Below are 24,727 nucleotides of genomic sequence, written 5' to 3'. Positions count from 1 at the left end.
TTTCTTTTCTATGATACTCAGCTACCACAAGCCTGCTTGCAGCACTTTACAGTTTTATCTGTAGTATTGTGGCAGTAGCATTGTTGTATGGACTGTGCTATGGTGCCCTGAAGGTGAGCAAAACTTTAGACACAGCATACATCAATGTTTTGGGTTTTGTTCTCTGCTTCCTTGTATCTTAGATACTTAAATATGCAGAAAGTGAATTAGAAATATTAGCCTGATTTGGTAGGGTTTTATACTTGCTCAGCTGTGATGTCAATAAAGGAAATGCAATGCAGGAACAAAGCAGACTTTTTGCTTTTAAAAGGTGTATGACTTGTGCCTGGACTAACAGGCTATTTTTTGGCTGAAAACACATGACATTTACCATCAGTTTCATTCTACGTTGGTTCTTGGAAAAAAAAAAAAAAATCACATAAGTGGCTTGTTTCTAGCACTGTTTTTCGTGTGTTGGTTTGTTAACCTCTCAAAATGGCTCATGTGAGTATTTTTTCCAGTGCTGCAAACCAGAAATAGTCTTTTCAAATTAATCTCTACTTGAAAAGAAACCAGGAAATAGTTTGTAGTGTCAAAGTGAAGATGTGTGCCTATCTAAAAGGTAGAGTTAGCTGGCAAAGGGGGGGAAAAAACAAAACAAACCCAATGGCTTTGCCTTGCTTGAAATGCCGTTCTGTTTGAAAACAGCGTGGTGTTGGTTCTGTTTATTGGTTTTGAGTCAATTGGTCAAATGCTCTCAGTTTACAATTAATTGTAGCATGTGCGTGTTCCAACTCAGAGTTGACTGGCTTTTTGCCACTCTGTCACAGAGAGTAAGAACTTGCTAGAGGAAATACTCCCATGATGCTGTCACCTGTGGAACATCATTAGCTTTCTGTGAATTTGTACATTTGACTCATTAGTCTTTTGTAAACATATCTGTTCAAGATAAACAAGCTTTAGCAAAGAATCACTGTTTCATCTTTGCAGATCCAGTACAGATCATGAAAACAAAAATAAAACCACTGGTTTAATCTGAATTCAGCACATTAGAAAAGAATAAATCTGAGTAAAAACTTGTAACTTTCAAAATTAAGAAGTGACTAAATGCAACTCTAAGAACCTGTGGTCTCAAGGAATGCAGGAAATTCTTCATAAGGGTTATGAAAACTGGTGACTGTTTAATGATTAAGATGGTGTAGGCTTAAGGGATATACACTATGTTAGACTTCCTGATCTATAGTTAGACATAGGTAAATATTGAACAGTATTTTTGTACTAAAAGACCGGTTTCATTTTTATGGAATTGTAGTTAACTTTCCATTCTTTTACGATGATGTACATAATTCTTGTATGTCAGATAAGTGTTACGTACTTTGTCTCCTTTATATTAACATTTTATTTCTGTCTCCAGGATTCTTGGGATGGGCAGCATATTCCAGTTCTCTTCTCCATATTTTGTGGTTTGTTAGTGGCAATATCGTATCATCTCAGCAGACAAAGTAGTGACCCTTCTGTACTTTTGTAAGTGACTCAGTTTGTGTCCCTTCCCCAAGGAAGAAGCAAGTTGTAAGGGGACATTATAAATAATGTTAGATATTAGTACTGTTTGAACTGGTAATCACCAGTATTATCAAAAATAGTATGATATGGGTTCAGTAGTTAGAGAGATATTCTCAAATTTTGCACCTAGTTCCTCCTCTAACAACAACCTTTCTTTGTGACTTCTGGCAAATCACATACATGCCAAAATCTGATTTAACTGCCTGCTGATGTTCTCCAAAATGCCAGTCAGGTGCCATCTTTCTGCTGGTGTGTTTGTGCTGAACAACCTATACCCGTTGTGTATTTAAAGAGTTGCTCAAAGCACTAGTTTAAGCTGAAGCCCCCATTTGGATTTTTTGAACTGTTTCACTTAATTTGTTACTGTGTTCTTATCTTGAATGTATGCTCAAAGCACTTGTTCAAATAATTTCATCTCGGATGCAAAACAATAAGGATCTGGTTTGGTGATTAGCATTCCCATCTAGCATGGGGGAAACAATGTATTCATGTTGCTATTCTGAGTTGGAGTATTGATCTGATGATGAGAGTATTTCTGATTCAGTTAATAATTATGTGTGTAAAACAAAATAGTTCCAGTAGGAGAAACGCCTCCCACAGAATAGCCAATAGAGGCTCAGTCACATACCTGGGTTAGGCAGAGCTTGAACTTGGATTTAAATTTAGCCATAACGTTGGATGAATTTGATAAGCAGTAGTCTGGGGTAGATAGTGAGGGGCCTTTTCTGTGGACAGGGAGATTAATGATTCGTGAGTGTTCACACAGAAGGTAAATTCTTATCTTTGGGTTGACAACTAAACCTTGGCCTGTTACTCTTAGTTCAGGTGACTTTACTCAGTTGGTATGAGGTCCTTGTCCCTAGGTACCTGTTCTTTTGTTCTTTCCAAGTCTATAGCCTGGATGCTTATGTTTGACCTGCAGGTTCACCTATTTAGCCAGATGTGGCACAGTTAAGCATTGCAATACATTGCAATATGTAATTGCCTTTGAAGATGTAGGGCTCATTCTGTAGTGAGCTTCCTGTCCATAAAATGAAATAATACGTATTTCTGTACTGCATAGGGTATTGTAAAAAAACAAAACAAAAAAAAAAACCAAAAAAACCCCAAACAAAACAAAACAAAAAAACAAAAAAAAACCCCCACACACATTGAGGGGTTGTGAGACACTTAGGTACGGCTAGCAGTGCTGCATATGGTCTTCTAAGAGCTTAGGTATAAGTTTTTTGGTCTTTAGTACCAGCAAGGTCTGCTAAGAATTTAGTGGTTTGGTCAGCATGGCTAATTCATGAATTAATCAGAGTAGTATAGATTTTTCTGTTGCTGTTGAAGTTTGAATTAAACCAAGGAATTCTTGGTTTTCTAATTGGTGTTGATAAATAGACCACTTCTAAACTTTGCACCAAGTTATATTTCTGTTTGGTTATTTATGAAAGTTTTGTTTCATGAGTATTAAGAACCCCACTTAAAATTCGGTATTTGCTCAGTTATTCCTGTTGGTACTGGAGAAACTGCTGTTTGAACAAGATCTGGCTACTCGTCTTTAGTGGTGGTCATTGTGTGCAACCAGAGAACAAATTCTTTTATGAAGCTGAGATCTCATCTTTGTAAATTTGCTCAGCCATGTGAAAGCACTAATATGCCAGGATTATTTTTTCTTGTAATCGACTTGTAATAGAACTTTTGACTTTGTTATTCTTCTAAAACCACGTAGAACAAAACATGCTTTTCAGTGGGGTTTTTTTGTCTTTCTTTAAGCTCTTTAGTGCAATCAAAATTTTTTCCTAATTCTGAAGACAAAAACCCTGAGGATCCTCTGTCTGAAGTAAAAGATCCTTTACCTGAAAAGCTTAGAAATTCTGTGGTAAGTAGGCTTTTCAATTTTTTTATTTTATTTTTTTTAATACAGTCTAAGCATTTACTTTATGTTGGTTTGTATAAGATCTTACTTAGCTCACAACACTTGTTAATTACCATGGTGTTGATTAGAATGGATATCAGAGCATTTCCTTTAAATCTGCAGATGAACCAATGCACTACACTAAGAGTATAATGTTTATATTGCAATTTAAGTTATTTAAAAGGAGGCATGTGAGAGAACTGGAATTCCCTAATGTGAATTCAGTGAAGTATCATCGAGGATGTTCTTATAGCTCATATTGATAATAATAAATGATACTTGCTTTTGTGCAGAAGTTAGTGGGAAAGACTTAATGGTGGCAAAACTACATTAACTCAGTATTTCTAGTAATTGTGAGCAAGAGCTTTGTGTGCGCTGTTCCAGAAGCAGAAAATAAAAATGGTAGAAAGTGTTGTGGGGTTTTTTTGTGGTTGGTTGGTTTGTTTTTAAGGAGCAGATGTAACCTGTTCCATTTACTTTAGCATATACTTTGAATTTTTAGTACAAATTCACTCTAAATATTTATGAAAGTAGTAATATTTAAACATTATTCTTTTTCACACAGTGGAGCAGTAGGTAAAAGACCTAAGAAGCTTAGTAAGTTTAACTTGTACAAAAGAAGGTTGAACATTCATTTAACCTTGTGTAGGACTTGGCTGTAGGGGAATAACAGTATAGATGGGTTTCTCCTAACACAGCAGGCACAAGTGTGACAAGGTGCAGTGTGTGGAAACTGCAAGTAAATATTTAGAGCAGAGAAACTGCAATTCTTCTAACGCTTAACAGGAGAGAGTGACCAGCTGCAAGATCCTTTTTAGCTCTCAAACTCAGTCACCAAGAGGGCAGGGAAGCTGAGGATTATGATATATTCTTTCTTTCAGTGTTCTTTAATCAGGACTTACTGATGAAAAAAAAAAAAAGTTGTATCCCAAGAAGTTAAGACCTTGCAGCAATAATTGCTGTGTGTAATTATTTGGCCGATTTTGGAGTAGTTAATCCTTTAATGATTTTTCTGTGCTGAAAATATTAATACTGTATTTACAGAGTGGGAACAGGTCTAAACTTGGAGACTCCAAGTTGTAGTGCCCTAAGTACGTATTGCCCCCTTGTGACTGAGTCTGGCATCACTTGTTTTGTTGGTTTTTGCCTGTTACCAACAGCTTGTCTTCATTTTTTTTTTTTTTTAGGGGTAACAGAAAATTCAAACTCATTCCTCGGGGTCATACCAAAGCTATCTTTTACTCTTCTGCAAAGGAGGGGGAAAAAGGGTTAAAGAGCCTAGTTGTTCCACCTGGTCGTTAGCTCTGTCCATGCAGCTGTCTTCCAGAGCTCTTAATTGCCCCATAGTCTAAGCAATTCTTAGATCATAAATGGGAAATTTGGTTAGCCCTTCCAGCTCTTTCATCAGTGCTCTAGGGGGGTCCTTATACCCCCTCACAGTTCAGAATGAGAGAGAGAATATATTGGCTATATTAATTTCTCCTGCACCACTTTGGGTATGCATCTTTCTACTTAACTCATTTGAAGTAATGCTCTTTGCCATAAGATTTATCTTGTGAAATTTCTGATAACTTCAATGGAAGTAATTAGCACTGGCATGATTTGAAAATCTTTTAATCGGTTTCAGTGTTACTGCTGATGGGCATTAAGAATCTGAAGGGGACAACTAAAGCTGGTATTTTCTAAAATTATTTTGTTTTGACTCCCCAGAGTGAACGATTGCAGTCTGACCTGATTGTGTGTATAGTCATTGGTGTACTCTATTTTGCAATTCACGTCAGTACAGTATTTACAGTTTTACAGGTAAGGTGTTCCATCATGTCTGCCATTTGTCTTCTATATACAAATACTCTAATGTGATACAACACTTATTCTGATAGTGCATCGGGTCTCCTGACTAGTTTTAGATAGTCTTTAAGTATATAGTATGACAAGTACACGACTGAAGATTTTCATGTTCCAATTTTATGTGCTCAAAAACTCTTCTTCCCCTGCTCTTTCCTAGTTTCTTCTTACATTCTGGATTTTTATTTTAGTCTCTGACACAAAATGCCCTCTTTTGCTTCATCTATCTCAGTTAAATAGTGCCAGGATCATCTTGGAGTAAGGAAAAATGAAACTTGAGGGGAAAAAAAAGTTTAAAAGGTTTGATTTTAAAGATTGAGGTGCTGAACCTTGACGCAGCAATTGCATGCTAGCGTGGCTCTTTGTAGACTATAGTATAGGCGAGTACCCCTTTACTGGAATGGTTATTTACAGGACTTCAGAGAGCCTTTCAGTTTCAAGGTTTTTTACTTGTCAGTCTAGATAATACTACTGCTTTGGATACTTTTAATGTGTATATATGACTCCTACTTGATGATGATGACATGGGACCAGATCCTGTGCTTGAATTTGTTTAAGTAAAGGCATTTGCCCGAAGAGTTGCCATTACTGAATTTCTTATTCTGGTGTTCCTGTAACGGAAACACTGGTTAGCTTATCCAACAGCCTTATGTCAGGCAAATGAAAGTTTCTTGCATATATTTTTAGAAGGATTTTACTTTCCCACTGCTGCCTACGGTTAAAGTAAGAAACTAATTTTAAAAAGCGTATGCATTTAGGTAGCTTCAGGTCTTCAGGTGAAGTGTCCTACTTAAGCAGGTGTACCAGAGTTTTTTTCAAAGGAAAATATCTCTATTTTATGGCTGGACTTCAGCACTCCTCCCAAATCTTGCTTTCTCCCACGTTTGAGAAACTTGGCTATATGCTCTTCACCAGTTGTATAGTTCAATAGGCTTAGGCTTCACAGAATTTTGAATCAACAGCTTATAACAAGGTAATGCAATCCTAATTTTCTCTAATTTTCTAGATATGTCATGACAAAATTTTAATGTATAGAAGTGTTACTGTGAAATCCAGTCCTCATACCATGTTAATATAGTAGTATTTTGTGGCTTCTGTGAAAGACTTTGGTGTTGGTGAATAAGAAGCCTCCCACCCTCTTCTCAAGAGAATGAGATTAATGATTGTTTTTCCTTATGCTTATACGTCCTTTTATCCAGCAGATGAAAATGTAAATCAAGTTCAGCCTTTAGAGGATAATAGCTTTTATCATTTATAAAGTGAAATGCAGATGGGTCAGAAGCAATGGACTATGAAGGAAGATTGGTGTACTGTTTTTACTTTAAAATACTTACCAACTTAGTGAAAATTTGTTAGAAATAGATGGTTTATTCTCTCACAGGTATTTCTTGTTTGAAATTAAAGTTGGTAGTACAGCTTCTCATGAAGAAATACATTCCCAACTTACTATTACAGGAGCACCTGCCTAGATGCTGGAAAAGGTATTACATTATTAGTGTATGGTTTTGTTTATAAAACACAAACCTTAATTTCTTCAATTCTTCTTTTTAGCCTATTTTAAGTTATGTTCTCTATGCATTGGTGGGTACGGTAGGCTTTGTGACCCATTATGTTCTGCCTCAACTCCGAAAGCAACTTCCTTGGCATTGCTTTTCTCACCCGCTGCTGAAAACCAAGGAATACTATCAGTTTGAAGTCCGAAGTAAGTATCATTCATGACACTTTTTTGAACTTGCTGTAGTTGCTGACCAACTTGTGTTACCTGTTGATACACTTAATATCCTTTGTTATTCTCACCACTGGAGTGTTTAATGACATCTCATCTAGAAATGTCTTAGTTTCTCTGTTCCTCATGCTTTGATTCCATGACATTTTATGTATCTCGTAACTGATGATGATAATATATTACATGTGCTAACATTATCTCAGAGCAGTTCCATTAAAGCACAGTCTTCAAAATCTTAAGTTGCAAAGTTTGTGCTAATGATTGCCTTAATTTTTTATAAAGGTAGAGAGTTTTTCACTAGGTATTTCTTCAAGATAGTAAGTTTTCAAATGTTTTAGAGGATTAGGTATGGTGAATGCTGTTGGAGACTTCATCCTGGCATGGATTTGATTCTTAATGGTATTGTTGACATGTTTAACAACGGAAAGTAGTGAAAGTGGCCTACTAATGGAAAAAACACACTAAGGGACCAGTGTTGCTAGCTGATCTGCATAGACATGCACTTGGACCTTGTGTTACAGTCTACATGTTCATGAAATCTTTCCCTGGAGGCTGCAGAAAATACGAAGTTAGTTATACTGCTGATCCATTTTCCAGTATGGATAAATGTAGTGGTAGATTGTGGGGTCTCCACTGTTGGAACGTTTTTATTGTTAACAGCAGACTTAAGAAATTTCTATCAGAAGTGGCTTAGAAACAACTGAAGCTATTTTTTTTTTTTCTTCAGTTAGTTTTCAAGGTAAGGCAGTAATGAAAAGAAAGTGAGCATTCTGCTGCAATCAATTGATTTGCAAACTTCCTACCTTTGTAGCAACTATGCAGTGTGGTCTTTTCCCTGATGTCTAAATTGTGGGCTTTTTTCAGTGATTGGGTGTAAACATGGATAAATATGAATAGTAATTGTAATATGATGCCAAACTCTATTTGGAGGAAGAAGTGAAAAGTGCAATTGTATGCCTTAGACTTTTAATCTGTGAAACTAGAGAAGCTACAGTTGGTACCCTTTTGATGATACCTGACTTCAATATTTCCATATGTAGTAGTGTTTTCAGGAAAGATGACGGTCATATCCAGTAATGTTAAATATAAGTTTGTAGCACACCCCAGTTTGGTCCCTGTAGCTTCTAGAGAATTCATGCCGTGTCAATGACTAGTTGTTGTTATGGCTTCTGTTGTAGAAAAGGAACTTCAGTTTTTGCTGGGGTCATCTAGGCATGTGCAGTCATTCATAGCAATGAAGAGGGGTGGGCCTTTTTCTAGCCTCTTTCAAGTATACCTTTAACCCTTTACGTATGCAGCAATGTTTCACGTAACTTTTGACGTAGGCTCTTCCAGCCTATATTTGTGCTGCCTTGTAAAATAAATCTTCTTGCTATCTTCATTTGCATTAACTTGAAACATAGCAATCCTGTAATATATCTTGCAATTATTGTAGAAGTTTAAAAGAAGTTCTTAAGTCTCAGATATCTGTGTTGGCAGGTTGCGTATGCTCTTCTATATTATAGAGTCGTCAACCAGAAATCTTTTGGTTCGAATATGGTTGAAAAACATCCTTTTGCATGAGATAAAATGCGTAATGTCAAACAGCTTCATCAGTATCAATGTTGAAATTATTGAAGAGGTGGCAACTGAGTTTGTTTCTTGCCATGTACAGTAAGCAAGTAGCTTGCAAACTGTTATATTGTAATACATTTTGTATAGATGTGTAACAGTGCAAAAACTCTACTGGTTCTAGCGACAGTAGCTTAGAAGGAGCTTCTCTTTATTTCGGTTAGATAAAACTATGGAAGACCAGTATGAGAATACAGTTAGTATTTGGTTCCACAAATTACTTGGGTCAAGAATCTTTATTCTGTTAGCTGAGTTTCATTTGACAGTACGATCTGATTTCTTCTTTTTAATATATCTTGATAGATGCTGCACATGTTATGTGGTTTGAGAAACTTCACATTTGGCTCCTTTTTGTAGAGAAGAACGTTATCTATCCACTGATAGTCCTCAATGAGCTTAGTAGCAGCGCTAAGAATATTGCTAGTCCAAAGAAACTGGATACTGAGTAAGTAGAAAAGGCTATCAAGTAATCTGAGTGTGTCTGCTGTGGTGGGAAATTAAATAGTGAGTTCTGGCCTCAATGGGAAGACAGTTAATGCTATTGCCTTAAAACTAAGGCAAGGAATAAATAAAGTTTTTCTTTATTTGAAAGCTCTTATACAACCAAGTCACCTTGCCGACTTAAACTGAATGGAGTATTACAGCCTTAAACTAGGAACCTGCATGAAGATAAATCGTTCAATTCATAGCATATACTATAAAGATTGCAGGTTGCAGAATTCTCTAGTAGCGTGATATCAGAATTTCCTTGTTGATCTTCAAAGTCTATAATATGATTATCCAGACTGCAAGTTCAAGATAGTGACAATACGTTCTGGTATCTTGTCAGGTGTAAACTTAAGACCTGTGTAATGTTCCCTGAGTTGGTGTGCCAGCTTGCAGCCCCTCTACAGCTTTCTGCCCTCATCAGAGAATTCCCCAGGCCTTCCAGCCCCTAAGTATAATCTGTATCCAGATGGAATTGCACACTGCCTCTTAAATTGAGTCTTAGTTATAATCCTTCGAGCAGTGTATCTGACTGTCTCAGCAAATGAGGGTTCAATAATAGGCCCTGCATTTTTTGCCTCCAAGAACATTGACCAGGTGGCTTTTTTGGATTTGAAGTTCTATTGATTTAGAACAGAAATGTTGTAGAGAAAATAAATCTCGAAACAAAATGGAATATGTATTTGGGAAGGGAGGTGTTGGATTTTTTTGGGTGTGGGTTTGGCTTTTAAAGTTTAATAATCCCTGGATCTAATAAGTTCTTGCTCTGGGTTCATTACTTTTGTCACTACAAAACCTTTGTGAGGAATATTGCCATTACATTACTTTAATGTTATTTTTATAAACCCTTTGATCTGTCAGTTACTATCTCTGAAAAAGAATATCACTGTAAATTTATCATTAAGTTGCAGTTTCCCCAATATAAGCTAGAGTAGTACAGTCATGCAGGAAATAATGGTAATCCAGTGTTCGTTAACATCCTCTTGCTGATTAATCTAGAGCACTTCTAGCATTTTTGCATCTCAATATTCATAACCTAAATCAAAGACGAGGTTTCTGTTCAGAGTACAAGGATATTTTACCTCTGATTAATTTTGGGTTTTTTGGTGAGACTCTTACAGATAGCGCTAATCCTTGAACATTGATTGACTTGAGAATACTGATAGAAAGACTTGGATAGTAACCTTTAAAAAAAAAAAAAACCAAAAAAAAAACTCCAGAAGCAAACCCAAATCTAAACCTTGAGTTTGAAGAGATTGGCAATGCATGACAGCAACAATTTAGGTGGTCTTTAAACCCCTTTCAGACAGCAGATAAGTAACTGTTTTCTGTGAATTTCTTATACAGGTTGGGTGCTTTAATGATCACAATAGCTGGCTTGAAGTTACTGCGTTCATCATTCAGTAGCCCAACGTGCCAGTATGTCACTGTTATTTTCACAGTGCTCTTCTTTACTTTTGATTACAAAAGTTTTACTGAGACCATGCTGCTAGATCTCTTCTTCATGTCCATACTCTTCAGCAAGGTAACTTAAACTCTCTATTTCTAGGTGTTTCAGGTCATCCAAAAGGGAAAACAGATAGTCCTAACTGATAGGTAGTCTTCAAGATCATCAGTTCTATTGGTACTGTAATCAATATGCTTTAAGACAGATAAGATGTCTTCTTCCCAAAGCACTTATGTTTGTTTGAGAAAGCATATGTAACTTTCTAAACATCTCATGAGTTTCTGTTAGTAGAACAATGAAGTGCATATTATATTACTTGCTTCGTTATTACATCTTTTTTGTAAGTCTCAAGACATTTTGTAGACCAGTAAGAACTCTAGGGTGACCAGTAAGTTCCTCAGGATGTTTGTGTACTGCAAAGCATGTTGATTCTCAGCCAAATCACTAAATTTTTCTTCTCTTTTTTTCCTCTTTTTTCCCTGTAGCTTTGGGAACTCTTTTATAAATTGAGATTTGTATATACCTACATTGCTCCCTGGCAGATCACATGGGGATCTGCCTTCCATGCTTTTGCCCAGCCCTTTGCTGTGCCACGTATCCTTTGAAAATGCAGGCTTTTTCCTGAAGTCGTGTATTTATAACTTCTGAATGTTGCATTATAATGGGTTATGTATTATGGGCTATATCTACTGAATGAACAGGTTTGTCTAGTGAGTATTTATGAAGAACTGTGCACACTTTCTGCCTTGCTACAATGCTACGAATTACACAGTAGCAGATAGAGTAGGAATAGAATTCTGACATAAAATAAACATGAAGCAGGAGTTACTTCATTCTGAAAATGACACAGCTTTTCTTCTGACAGTCATTCCCTTTCTCAAGAGTCATTAACTATGGTTTTAGTTCTTGAGTTTTACATTTTAAACTTCTGTAGACTGGTTTGAATGGAGTTAGTATTCTCTGCAGAATTTTGAGAAAGAGAATGATCGCCGCGTCTAGTGCCAAATTTTCACCTATTTCTGTTTTTAAAAACAAAAATAATCCCCTTATTCCTGGAGATACCGTAAAGATACTTTGCTGCATAAAAATTCTTGGAGATCTTGTTTTGCTCTTAATTGGTGTTGCAGTCCATTTCAGGTACTATCACAAAGCTTGAAAAAAAGTAGTTGTTGCTTGGCTTTCCTTAATTCTGTTATCCTACAGATTCTGCAATGTTGTTTGTCCAAGCAGCTGTGTCAGCTTTCTTCTCTACTCCACTGAATCCTTTTCTGGGAAGTGCAATATTCATCACTTCATATGCCAGGCCTGTCAAATTCTGGGAAAGAGACTACAAGTAGGTGAAATAGACCTTTAAAGTTTGTGTCCTTTGATTTTAATAATGTAACTATGGCTAAATGTGTTGGTTTTTGCTTTTTTTGTTGGTTTTTTTTTTTTCCTCCAAGTGCTGCTATTTTTTTCCCCAGAGAAAACTAGTTTATAGCACTGGAAGTTTTCAATGAACTTGTTTCTGAAATACTGTAACAGCTGGGTGTTTTGTTTTTTTTTTTAATACTAGCAACATTTGCTTTAGCTTCTTAAGTAATTTCTACTTAGAGGTATGCCATCCTGGTAATATTTTTTAAACATAATTACAGTACTGTAAAGTGCAATTTTAATCAGAAAGTGAATTTATGTGCAAAAAGGTTTTGGGAGGCAGTTCATATTATTTATGTATTTAACCTGTGTTCATTATTGCTCATTATTAACCTGTATTATGTATTTAACCTGTGTTCATTATTGCTCATTTCACAGCTAAAACTGGCTAACCTCAATATAAAAATCTTTAAAGTAAATTTTTTTTGATCCAGGTGGGATCAGTAGTAAAAAATTCTTAATGTCAGTTTATACCTCCCTGTGTTTTATTTCTCTGAAGTCCACTATTGTTGATGGAGTATCAGACCAGTGAAATGTTAGATAAACAGCATAGGGCAAGATGAGCAGATAGTTCTGGTATTTATGGAGAATTAATTTTTCATTTTACTGCTTTATTGATTTTTTTTTCCCCTTCTAACACTAGAACAGTTTATATACGATGTTCCAAATCTTACATTAAAGAGTTAAGGTTGTAATTTCAGCCAATGAAATAATAACTTTCTGAAAATTGTCCTTTCAGTAAAGTGTACTGGAATGCTAGCTATGCTGATTTAATTGTTTTTAAGTTTGTCACATCTAAAGCTTTATGGTATCTGTCTAAGAAAATACATACACTTATATCTAAAGCTAAAGATTATTCTATGGCTACTTACTGTGGGCAAACTTTATTAGGTATTGGATCATAATGCTATTATAGGCAGAAAATACTCTTACATATGAGAAAAGCAGCAAATTTGCATATAAAACTATTTTTAAATAACTTTTTGAAACTATTTCAGTGGGAATATTTTTTAACAATTTTTATTCTTACTATTTTCTTCCCTTAGATTTTCTTACAGTAATAAATTTTGTGTTAAGTATGCTTTATTTTATTTTCAGCACAAAGCGTGTGGATCATTCAAATACAAGACTGGCTTCACAGCTTGATCGAAATCCAGGTAGCTTTCCTAGTCTGATTTTGGTGGGGGTTTTTTTTTGGGCGGGGTGGGGACTTTTTGTGGGGGTGGTTTTTTTGGTTTTGTTTTTTGTCGGGTTTTTTTATAGTGGTTTTTTTTCCAAATATAAATGGCTTTTATAGGATTTTTTTAATAGGATTCATGATCAGTTTGCTCTCTGATCTTCTCCAACCCTGCCCAACCTTTCTGTTCTGTCTACTGTTACTTTCTCCTCCATCATCTCTCTTGCTTTATTCTTTAGACTCTCCTATAAGTTTTTCTTGTTTCCCCCTTACCTTTATGTGTGTCTGCTTTACTTTTTTGTTTATAATCGTAGTATGCATTAAGCTGTTCTGCTTTTTATTCTTCTTAAATAATTAAAAAAAGCCAAACGTTATTTGAGGGTGTCTCAATGTCATGGTGATGAGACCAGTACAACAGTCATTACTGAGATACTTCTGTGCTCGTTTGCTTTTGCACTTTATTATGTGTAATAGATTGACGGGAGATGCATGAGTGGAATTGAAGGAATAATTTGGAAAATGGAGGAGTGACTAAGAAAGGAAAAAATTTGGTCAAAAATACTAAATGTCACTTAGTGTTCATCTGGAGTAATTGTCCCTTAAAAAAGGGAGGGTGGGGTGTGGAGAATGACCTTGAAATAACGTTGCTGTTAAGAAAAGTGTAGGATTCAATGTGAAGTGATAATTGACATTCAACCTTGATGTTTTTCTGCAGATTCAGATAATAATCCAAATCCAATCTTCCTGCAGGTTCAGATGATAACAACCTGAATTCAATCTTCTATGAACATTTAACCCGTTCTCTTCAGCACAGCCTGTGTGGAGACTTGCTGTTGGGTCGGTGGGGAAACTATAGTACTGGGGACTGCTTCATCCTAGCCTCTGACTACCTCAATGCACTAGTACACCTTATAGAGATAGGAAATGGCTTGGTCACCTTCCAGCTGAGGGGGCTTGAATTCAGAGGTGAGTGTGTTTATACTTCCTTAACTATCTGTACTAAAAAGTGGACTTCTGCTTTGGAAACGTTTAATTATTTTCAGTTCCATCCTGTAAATTAACTGCTTTGAAAATGGGCTTCAGGGCCTCTTTATGTCCCCGTCACTTGTGAGGAAAACTAGCTTGCTCTAGCAGAGTTGATGCTAAGTCTCTCTTTGCATTTTAGTGCAACATGGCTACCATAATTGATTCTTAGAGACACTTAACTAAAATGTGATCCTAGAGTGATAAATTAAGCTATCCGAATCTTTTGTGTTCATTGGCAGATAGTTCACTTGGTGTTACAGAAACGTAATTGGAGACTAATTCTAAACACTTTTAAACACAAGTCAACATTTAAAGCAACTGTATAAAGTATTCAACTCTTTCTTCTTCTTTTGTCTATTTTCTCCGAAGGAACTTACTGCCAGCAACGAGAAGTAGAGGCCATCACTGAAGGTGTAGAGGAAGATGAAGGTTTTTGTTGCTGTGAACCAGGCCACCTTCCTCATATGCTTTCCTTTAATGCTGCCTTTGGGCAGCGTTGGCTGGCTTGGGAAGTGCTTGTGACAAAGTATGTTCTGGAGGGTTATAGCATCACTGACAACAGTGCAGCTTCCATGCTTCAAGTCTTTGATCTCCGGAAAATTCTCACGACTTATTATGTGAAGGTATGATTCAGATCAGTACAACCCTTGCGGGGAGGTAGGCTGGATTACATCTGGGAACTGCTTCGTGTCTTGAATGTTTAATGTCTTTCATATGAGGATCATAGAATGTGATACAAATTATAGATGTATGAACACCTTCATCAAAGGAGGACAGAGTTTGCTGTACTGATGATTACTTGATACTCTGATATATGGGCAGGGCAATGACCCTGTCGTCTAGAACAGAGAGGACAATTTCTAGCTGAAGCTGGAGTAGAAACTTGAGAGCTGTTACCCAAATGTAATAGCTGTGTTGTAGATGAAAAGTTAAATAAATAGTGTGTTTCTCTTGGAGAAAGCCAAGCTGCTTTGGTGTTCAAAAGCTGTCCAAAACCATCTTTTTTTTAAAAAAAAAAAAAAGCCCCGCAGTTGTAAGAGGACTCTAGGCCTTAGATCCCTTCAGATAACCAGTTTACTACTTGAGATCTTTCATAAGCTACCCTCTTTCAGAGAGCTGAAAAACTTCAGGTTGAAATATTTCCAAGATAACTTTTATACACACACACGTGTGCGCGTTCTTGGGGATTTTTCTTCCCCCCAAAACACAAGGGTGTTAAACTGTCTTGTCTTTTATTTAGCATTTGAATTCTTTAGAAATTCAATATCTAAGGCTCTGTGTTAACTAGATAAAAATTCCTATGTATTTGTTTGTTTTTCTGCAAAATTACAGTGAGTCCTGTCCTGTCCTCCTTTCCTTTCCTTATTCCTTCAGTGCATGCTTCAGAAATCGACAATCTTTGAAAAATATGCCTGTATACAAACCTGTATTGTGTTTTCTGTGCAAATTTGTTGCATCTGTGAACTAAATAAATGCTACTGTGTATCAGTTTTGTTCATTACCAGGAAAATAGTGCAAATGAGTTGGAACAATTGGAATTGACTGGTTTTTTTTATTAAAATACTGACTCATATTTTTAACTACTACTGTTTCAGGGAATCATCTATTATGTCACAACATCCCCCAAGCTAGAGGAATGGTTAGCTAATGAGACAATGCAGGAGGGACTGCGGTTGTGCACAGACCGCAATTATGTTGATGTAGACCCAACATTTAACCCCAATATTGATGAGGATTATGACCACCGTCTTGCAGGGATCTCAAGAGAGAGTTTCTGTATGATATATTTGAACTGGATAGAATATTGCTGCTCTCGAAGAGAAAAGGTAAGTATGAACACGTGAGGAAAGCCATTCATTATTCTAGGATGGTCTCATTTTTTTCCTGTTGGTTTGACTTACAGGCTGGTTTAATACTGATTTTAAAAATCAAGATTTATCATTGAAATATTAATTTATAGTTTACTGGTTTTGATCGTCCACTCTTGAGATGTGAATTTAAATAAATTCTGCAAGTAGTGTATGATTTAACCTGTTCATTAATGAATTTTCATTTACCAGCTCAAATGAATCGGTTACATCTTAGGCATTTATCTACATACAAAAGTGTATGTTGATAGAATTGATGTTTTGTGCTTAGATGTCAGTGTTTACAAATCAACCCTAACTTAAACAACAAAAAAACCCCCAAAACAAAAATCCCAAATAAACAAATACCTGTTGCCAGCTTACAAGATTGACTGCTTCTTTCTTAGTGGTCATACTATACTGTTCCTTTGGACCACTGGAATTGTTGGCTTGTGAAAATGATCATCCCGTATTCAACCCTTTTCCTCTCTCCAAATCCTTCCACTTTTTAAATAGAAACATTAGTATGTTTGTAGAGGAATGCCTTGACTTCTTACTGTTTACAAAAAAACTGTGGTCTAGTCAAAGTAGTGTTGCCTTTGAGAATAAGCAGAAACTGATTGAGATTAAAGGGACAGGAATATAATTGGAATTTATGTGTTTAAGGAAGGATCCGAGACTTCAGAGTTCAGCTTTACTTTAGAGGTAAAAGATTAATTGGAAGCCCATTTTAACAGGTGTAAGATTTAAAGCATTCTGCAGTCAAATGACAACAGCTGAAGAAAATTGTTTCCCTCCAAGTCATGATCTTGTGAGATATTTTGTGTAGGTATTGAAAATCAGGTTTAATCACTTAAATGAATGATACCATTATCTAGGGCATTATACACCTTATACAGCTACTACTGGCTTTGAGTTGAGAGCGAGTTTCCCCAGAATAATAAAGCTGTAGTCCAGGGAAGTTTTCAGTTAACTCAGAATTATATACTCCTAACCAGTAAGTGAGAATCCACTTTATTCACTAAAAGTATTTTTGTTTTAACCCCATAATTTTGCTAATCAACAGTTTGTATACAAGATACACAGTACCCATGAGGAATGTTGCATGCATCCGTTCAGCTTACAATTTGTCTTATTTCGAATATAGTATGTGTGTGTGTCTGCTTTTACAAGTATTCTGCATACTTGCAAAACTTTCAAAAAAGAATCCCTCTTGAAAGTCTGAGCAAGAGTAACTGGTGTGGTAGGTACATATGCACACTTGAGTCTGTATACCTTTGTAAGTGTTTGGGTCTTTTTACTCCATCTGGCAGCACATTTTTCCGTGACAGTTTCTTTACTCCATTCACCTGACTATTCCTTTTTCCTTTTGTTACTACAAGCCACTGGATTCAAGTAAAGACTCGCCCCTGGTGACATTGTGTTATGGACTGTGTGTTCTAGGGCGGAGAGCATTGGGAACAGCTTCACATCATATGTCTAGGTAATAAAATATTGTTGTTGTAAGCTTCCCTTCCTCAAAATCCCTCAGGGCTCCTAGGTTAGATATTAGATGAGTACCCCTTCATAAAAGGAACAGATATTTAATGTCATCTTTCCTTAAACTGGACAGATATGCTATGTAACCTGTCTTTGTTATAACAGCCAGTGAAATGTAACCAAAGAACAGCAAATGAGGGAGAACTTCGAGCATTTTGTTTTATCGAACTAATGCAAGGTGAGAATTCTGGTGTGGGTAAGCACCAGTGATAACTGAAAAAAACAAGAACTGGTTGAGTTCTAAAAGTAAGCTCTGTTTCCTGCTCCCAGTATGTGCCCTATATGGAAATACGGGGAAGAAGAGGACAGCTTCTTAAAATGAAGAACACACATGTCTTGATGGAAGTTAGATCAGACCGTTATGATAAGTTTCACAGTTTAGCTGGCTCTGTGGCAAGCAGTTGTGTTGTACAAATCTCCTTCAGCTCAACTCTATCGTCATATGGCAACCTCTTTCTTGCAGACACACAGCCTCAACTTACTTTAGAAAGCCAATGTAAAATAGAGTTGTATGTTTCAGGAAATCACAAGGGGGTGGTTTAAAAAGAAAATAAAAAGAGGCATAATCGGATGTGGAAGCTATTGGTCAGCTGGGTGCCGACTGTAAAACCCGTTTTACTTCACTTTCACGGAAACTGTTGACTAATTCTTCTAAGTACCAGCCAATTGCCCCCTGAAGGTCTTGCAGATACGCAGTCGCAAGAGTGGTCAGAGCATATTTGATTTTTCACTCTAAAGTTAACTTAGTAAAAGGAAATGATGCCTTTAAGCATGAGGAAGTTGTCAAGATTTTTATTCTGTACTAAAGCATGCACAACTGAAGCCACATATCCTCCTTAACTGGTCCATTGTGGTGTTAAATTCACTGAAAAATTTTGTCTTTAAAAATCTTTGGAATAAAGTCAGGCATTCCTCACAGTGTTCCTGTTTACTTTAGTCTGTGTAAATAGTCTGTTGCATGTATGGTTTATTCATTACCTGTTCAGTGCACATAAACATTTAGTGTCCAAGCTTTGCTTACACGCACATCCTTACTCATATGTTCTCTTCTCCCTGTCTTATCCTGTAAGTTATCTTTATAGAGAAGAATTGTGTGCCTTTCTGTACAGCTCAGTATTTTCTGCTCTTGTCAGTGATGATAATTGTGGATATATTTGTATTTCTGTTAATATTTGGGCTGTTTTCCTTGTATTTTTTTTTCCCCCCGTACAGTAATCTGGAATCCTTCTTGTATGGCTTGCATGCCCTATTTAAGGGTGACTTCCGTATATCTTCAATTAGAGATGAATGGATCTTTGCTGACATGGAATTGCTGAGGAAAGTAGTGGTTCCTGGAATACGGATGTCACTTAAGCTACATCAGGTGAGAGTTTACACAGGAAGATGTATCCAATTCTTTTTATTTCTGTGCGTTCGTTCTCTTAAAAATAAGTGGCTGGGAGAGAGAAAAAAGAGGAAGATAATAAAAGGACCTGCAATAGAGATGGACAACTGAAAATGAGGGAGTATCATGTCTTATCCTTTGTTTTATTATAGTTCATCTGGAAGGTGATTATAGAGGAAAAACGAATGCAGTTTATGCTCAGAGCTTGAAAATTAAATCAAATGTAGATCAGAGAACATGTCAAGCCCTGTTTCATATCCATCTAAAGATAATTGTTATGAACAGCCTCTCTGATATTTTCCCTTCCCTCTTCCCCTCCCCACATATATGTAATTGGCTTAAAAGGTTATCATACCATTCAAAGCTAGATAGCCCTCTCCAGCTGTCCAATGGGAGTTGCTTTTCTTGTTTTTTTCTTTTTTTTTATTTGAAGTGTTCTAATAACAGACACTTTGGCATTACTCATTGATCCTATCAGTAAGGTTTCAGGTGAGAACAAGAAGGTTGCTTTTCTATAAGCTGAAATTGGGGTCGGTCTTTACAGTGACGTGAGGGTGAAGATGAACAGTCTCAAATTCTGTCCAGCGCATCTATTAACTAAGCTCAGCAAGTACAAGAAAGCACGTACTGAGTGATAAGCACTCTGGGGAGAGGGGGGGAAATGTTGGTACTGTAGAAGAACAGATTGCTTGAAAATCATAGTAAGTAGGCAAATGTTAGTTGCACTTTTTTAATAATAAAGTTGCATTTTTTGCCTTCATTGCAGAGTCTAGAAGTCCCCCAAAGTTTGCAGTGATTGAACGAACTCCTTCATGTAACACAAACTCCCTGAATTTAGCAGAATGTGTATAAGTGTTAGGAGTACATGTAGCAAAGTAGAATAATTACAAAATCATTGTTGAAACCAGCGGAAGTACCACTTCAACAATTTTGAAGTGTTCTCAGTATATTTGGCTTACTGTGCAGAATGGGCTTGAATTAAGTCAGAGAATGAAAACTGAGAAAAATACAAATATTTCTAACAATAGAAGGAAGTTTTTTCTGAAAGTTTTTTCTGAAAGTTACTGTATTAATCTATAAAGGGTGATTTTATTCACTTGCAGTGCAATAGCATATTGAAGCTTCAGCCAGTGTTGGGAATTTAGCTATTAACCACTAACCTTTTTAACCAGAAAGTAATGTGACCTAATACTGAATTGAACTTGAGAATTTTGTGTTTTTATTTGACTGGCAGTAATGTAAGTTGTGTGATAGTATTTGATGCTGAAATAGTCTGTCATCAGGTATTGATGTGAACTTTTAAACAGAAAATACAGATAAACCTTATTGTTTTTCTTCCTATTGCTATTTTCATATAATACAGTCTCAGTGAATAATCAGTGCTTTAATTAAGTGTGTTTTACAGTTGGAGACTTGTGAAGCAGCAGAGAAGCTAAAACTAAAATGCTTCTGCAGGCAATATAAATAGATATAAATCTAGTGTAAAATTCAACTAGAAATTTACTTGAATCAGTAACGGGCAGGTCCTTCCAATCATTTTAGTTTTAAGTTAAAAAAGGAAGCAAACAGAACTAATCTGTTGGAAAAGAGATCATCTTTAACAATGTTCTTTAGTAGGTATCTGATATTTTTTGATGATTAACTTTGTGCAATGCACTGAGCCTTTCAAGAGTTTGAGGTGTGAAATGTTTGATTTTTATACGTAGTTACATCTGAAATGTTAATCATATCTTACTGAACATGTGTTCTTGGAAACAGGATCACTTCACTTCTCCAGATGAATATGATGATCCTTCTGTCCTTTATGAAGCCATAACAACGCATGAAGAAAATCTAGTTATAGCACATGAAGGGGACCCTGCTTGGCGGAGTGCAGTTCTTTCCAACTCTCCCTCCCTCCTTGCTCTGCGTCATGTGATGGATGATGGCACCAATGAATATAAAATCATTATGCTGAATAAGCGCTATCTCAGTTTCAGGGTCATTAAGGTAAGCTTTGTGCCCATTCCACAACGTGACAGTATGATGTGGTATATTTTAGTAACTATACCAAACTGCTACTTCAAGTCAAATCATTACTTTTTTGTTACTCATCCGTCATTGCTAGGGCTGCTGCTTCTCATGTAGTGGAAGTATTTAATCAAAAAATCAGTTACTGACTTAAAATTATCTTATTTCTCATCCCATTCTTAGATTTGCTTTATTCTCACTGTTGCAGCCTGTGTCCATAAGTTCAGCCTTTTAAAGAAGTGAATATGAATGCTTGCAGTTCTGCAGTGCAATATTACATACGCTCGTGAAGGCTTAGGTATAGCAAGGCAGTCTTCACACACTTTGTTTCACTTTCTGACACAGCCTTTCTACTTGGCTTATGTCTGTCATCTTTTGCAGGTGAATAAGGAGTGTGTGCGTGGCCTGTGGGCAGGACAACAACAGGAGCTTGTCTTCCTGCGTAATCGTAATCCAGAAAGAGGAAGTATCCAAAATGCAAAACAAGCTCTGAGGAACATGATCAACTCCTCTTGTGACCAGCCAATTGGATACCCAATCTACGTCTCACCTTTGACTACTTCCTATTCAGATAGTCATGAACAGCTTAAGGAGATTCTCGGGGGAGCTATCAGTTTAGGAAACATCAGAAACTTCATAGTGTCCACATGGCACAGGTGAGCTGAGAAAATGAGTTCTCATTAGTATGTGTTCATGCTCTCATATTCCATTAACTAGTTTCATATATGTCCAACATGGCATAATTTATAATATTCAGTTGCACAAAAAAAATCTGTACCATATGGCAACTGCTCTGGTACAGGGTTAATCTTCAAGGCATATAAGTAATACACCACAAACTATGTAAATGACAGCTCAGAAATAACAGGACAGAAAGTCCAGAGTAATACACCACAAACTATGTAAATGACAGTTCAGAAAGTCCAATTGCAAGAACTACAACTTCAGTTCTGATGTCAGGTCTGATAATGAGAGACAATGCAACTTCTGTGGTTTTTTTGGTATCGTCATTTTGCAGTCTATAATACCACCCTTACAGAATCAGGACTTACTTGGTAGGGTTCCTGTCTGGCATATACTTTGCATGCAAGTGCCGCTATTAGTGTTGTTAGGGTATGCTCATACATAGTAACTCAAGCTTTAGCTGTTGTTCAGAATTTCATGAGTGCTTATAAATATACTGTATGTCAGAGCCAGAACAAGTAACTGGAGTGATAATATAATCCTCCTTCCCCATGTCTGCTCGGTAACCCAGTACAAACTCTTGCTGTGCTGTGTTTTATAGGCCATGAGAACTTTTACTGCACTTCTATGGCCCCTTATGACTGTGGCTTCAAAAGCAACAGTGGCAGCTGTGTGTGGCATTCAGAAATGTGCATCCAAGTTCTTACCAGTTCTGGGAGCTGGTGCCATAGTTGGAACAGTCCTGTAGCTGTTCCGATGGTCATATTTATGCTTAAACATCTACAGCACATCAAAACAGAACGTGCTGCTTCACCCCAGAATACGCCACACTTACTACAGTCTGTGGTGTTTGTCTTCTGTCACCATCTGCTTGTCCAACACGTGGATAGAATAACGGGTGAAAGTATGACACAGAACAGTATTTGGATCCACGCTGTGCGTGCTTTGGGATTCTGGATCCCAGGGGCAAATAAGATTCGAAAAAAGTGCTCAGTGTATTTGGGTGCGACAGAAAGGAAAGAATAATAAAAGTAGGAATTGAAGGGAGGAGGAGGAATGTGCTGTGTTTTTTGTCCATCTGAAGGTTATTAATGCAAACAATGTGGTGAAAAGTCTGTATGTACACTGGAAAATGTTGGCTAGCCTACTGTCTGAATGTTCAAAATTCACTTGAGAATTTGTGATTCAAATAATTGCAATATGGGCTTCAAACAACTGTGAGTACATTATTGAAGGTAACAAGAAACCAAATACATTAAAAAGAAAAAAAAACAAAAACCCAACAAATATTCTTTTCCTGCTCATTTAAATAGACAAAGATTTTGCAGTATAAGAATACACGACTGGTGTGTTAAGGAGCATAAATTTTACTAAACTGTTACAAAATAAATAATTGCAATATGGGCTTCAAACAACTGTGAGTACATTATTGAAGGTAACAAGAAACCAAATACATTAAAAAGAAAAAAAAACAAAAACCCAACAAATATTCTTTTCCTGCTCATTTAAATAGACAAAGATTTTGCAGTATAAGAATACACGACTGGTGTGTTAAGGAGCATAAATTTTACTAAACTGTTACAAAATTATCAGGATGTTTTACCAGCATTTTATATTTAGAATTTTATTGCTTTATTGTACTTCAGAGGTGGCTTGATTTTTTTCAAAAGCTGTTTTATATGAGCACTTGACTTATCATAAATAACTGTTACTTGAATAGCTGTCATGAGGAAAATTGCAGTCTCTTAGAAAGCAGTATTTATACTTGCAAAGCATGTTCTGAGAAAATAAAGTCAAGTTTTATCTGATTTTAGGGAATGCTGTGGATTGTGCTGAGTAAAGCCTTTTGCTTGTCATAAGGCATTTTTTAGAATCCTGATGATTTAGGAGGCCTGACTTAATGTGTCAATTGCATTATGTTTTCAGACTAAGGAAAGGTTGTGGAGCTGGCTGCAATAGCGGTGGAAATATTGAAGATTCAGATGCTGGAGGTGGAGCTTCTTGCACAAGTAACAATGCAACTATCAATGAGTCGCAGAGCAGCATGTCGCAAGGAGGAGGGAATGTAACTACAGGGCAGGGACCTGGAGCAGTACAGCACCCTCCTGTTGCAGCTCATCCCACAACTCTTCCTGCAGCTCATCCACCAACTCATCCCTCCACTTTGGGTAAAATTAAAATAAAACAAAGCAACAATTTTATACAAGTACAATCCTAGAGCCAGAACTGGCTTTTCAGCTCTTTGGATCAGGCCTAAGTTAAAAGAAAAAGTAAACAAAAGTGACTTGATTATGTAGTATTAACACCTGCTGGATTCATCGCAAACTACGGTGCTATTTTATGCAATGCAAGGTTCCCAAACAGAGATTTGAGCAGTAAGGGGTATAGTTTTGCTGGCAGAATAGATTAAATAACTTTTTATAACACATCTCTATGGATCGGATCTCTTATTTTCTGTCATATTGTCTGCAAATGCTAAACTTGTCATTTTTTGTGAATGTATTTGTATTTCTTATTTATACAGTGGAATGGATTCTCTATTTCCATAGTATTTTAGCTGAATACTATCCAAGAGTCTGCAGTGATCTGTAGTTAGGGAGGTGATAAACAGTAAAGCTGAGAAAAAGCTTCCCAAACACTGCCTTTACTCACAAAGAATATAAAAGGGTATGTAGTTGAATGAACTTTTTATTTTCTTGCACAACTTAAGTAGGTCTATCAGCTGTGGAGAGGTATCTACGAGTACTTACTATAGGAAAAGCAATGGCACCAATGCTCATAAACTGCAATTCCTGTTCTTCACCTTAAGTGCATTAAATTTTTCTGAATGTGTTTAAAAACAGCTTTTGCTCTAACAAATTTTCTGACTCAGTCTTCGAACACCCAGTCAAGCATATTAAGAAAGAATATTTAGTATTTTGAAACATGGACATCTCTACCTTAATGCCTTAAGTATGGAAAACTTAAATGTTAATAATAAGAAATAAATTGTTAATGTGGGAAGAGCAAGGCTGAAGGATTTTTCAAGCTACTTGTCTTGCAGGGATTGTGAATTGAACAGTGTGAAATTCCAAGATAAGATGAATGGAA

At 36.5% G+C, this 24,727-nt stretch overlaps 1 protein-coding gene across 4 annotated transcripts in view; it reads left to right on the top strand.

The window, feature by feature from the left end:
- Positions 1 to 24,727, top strand: part of PCNX1 (pecanex homolog 1 (Drosophila)) — an 86,950-nt gene that overhangs the window by 50,310 nt on the left and 11,913 nt on the right. For all 4 annotated transcript variants that reach the window (XM_019472067.1, XM_019472066.1, XM_019472065.1 and 1 more), the window contains 18 exons: positions 22 to 113; positions 1,394 to 1,503; positions 3,301 to 3,406; positions 5,153 to 5,245; positions 6,839 to 6,989; positions 8,928 to 9,069; positions 10,458 to 10,635; positions 11,043 to 11,151; positions 11,761 to 11,890; positions 13,069 to 13,127; positions 13,898 to 14,113; positions 14,543 to 14,796; positions 15,769 to 15,999; positions 17,403 to 17,503; positions 18,772 to 18,922; positions 20,702 to 20,932; positions 21,335 to 21,609; positions 23,564 to 23,805. In XM_019472067.1, coding sequence (XP_019327612.1) covers positions 22 to 113; positions 1,394 to 1,503; positions 3,301 to 3,406; positions 5,153 to 5,245; positions 6,839 to 6,989; positions 8,928 to 9,069; positions 10,458 to 10,635; positions 11,043 to 11,151; positions 11,761 to 11,890; positions 13,069 to 13,127; positions 13,898 to 14,113; positions 14,543 to 14,796; positions 15,769 to 15,999; positions 17,403 to 17,503; positions 18,772 to 18,922; positions 20,702 to 20,932; positions 21,335 to 21,609; positions 23,564 to 23,805 — 2,871 coding nt within the window. The remainder of the gene's footprint in view (positions 1 to 21; positions 114 to 1,393; positions 1,504 to 3,300; positions 3,407 to 5,152; positions 5,246 to 6,838; positions 6,990 to 8,927; positions 9,070 to 10,457; positions 10,636 to 11,042; positions 11,152 to 11,760; positions 11,891 to 13,068; positions 13,128 to 13,897; positions 14,114 to 14,542; positions 14,797 to 15,768; positions 16,000 to 17,402; positions 17,504 to 18,771; positions 18,923 to 20,701; positions 20,933 to 21,334; positions 21,610 to 23,563; positions 23,806 to 24,727) is intronic.

This window comes from Aptenodytes forsteri, unplaced genomic scaffold, assembly GCF_000699145.1.
Source record: "Aptenodytes forsteri isolate BGI_AS27 unplaced genomic scaffold, ASM69914v1 Scaffold3, whole genome shotgun sequence".
NCBI classification, from domain to species: domain Eukaryota; kingdom Metazoa; phylum Chordata; class Aves; order Sphenisciformes; family Spheniscidae; genus Aptenodytes; species Aptenodytes forsteri.
The sequence above is the reverse complement of the archived record's forward strand: the minus strand, read 5'-3'. Positions and strand labels throughout refer to the sequence as shown.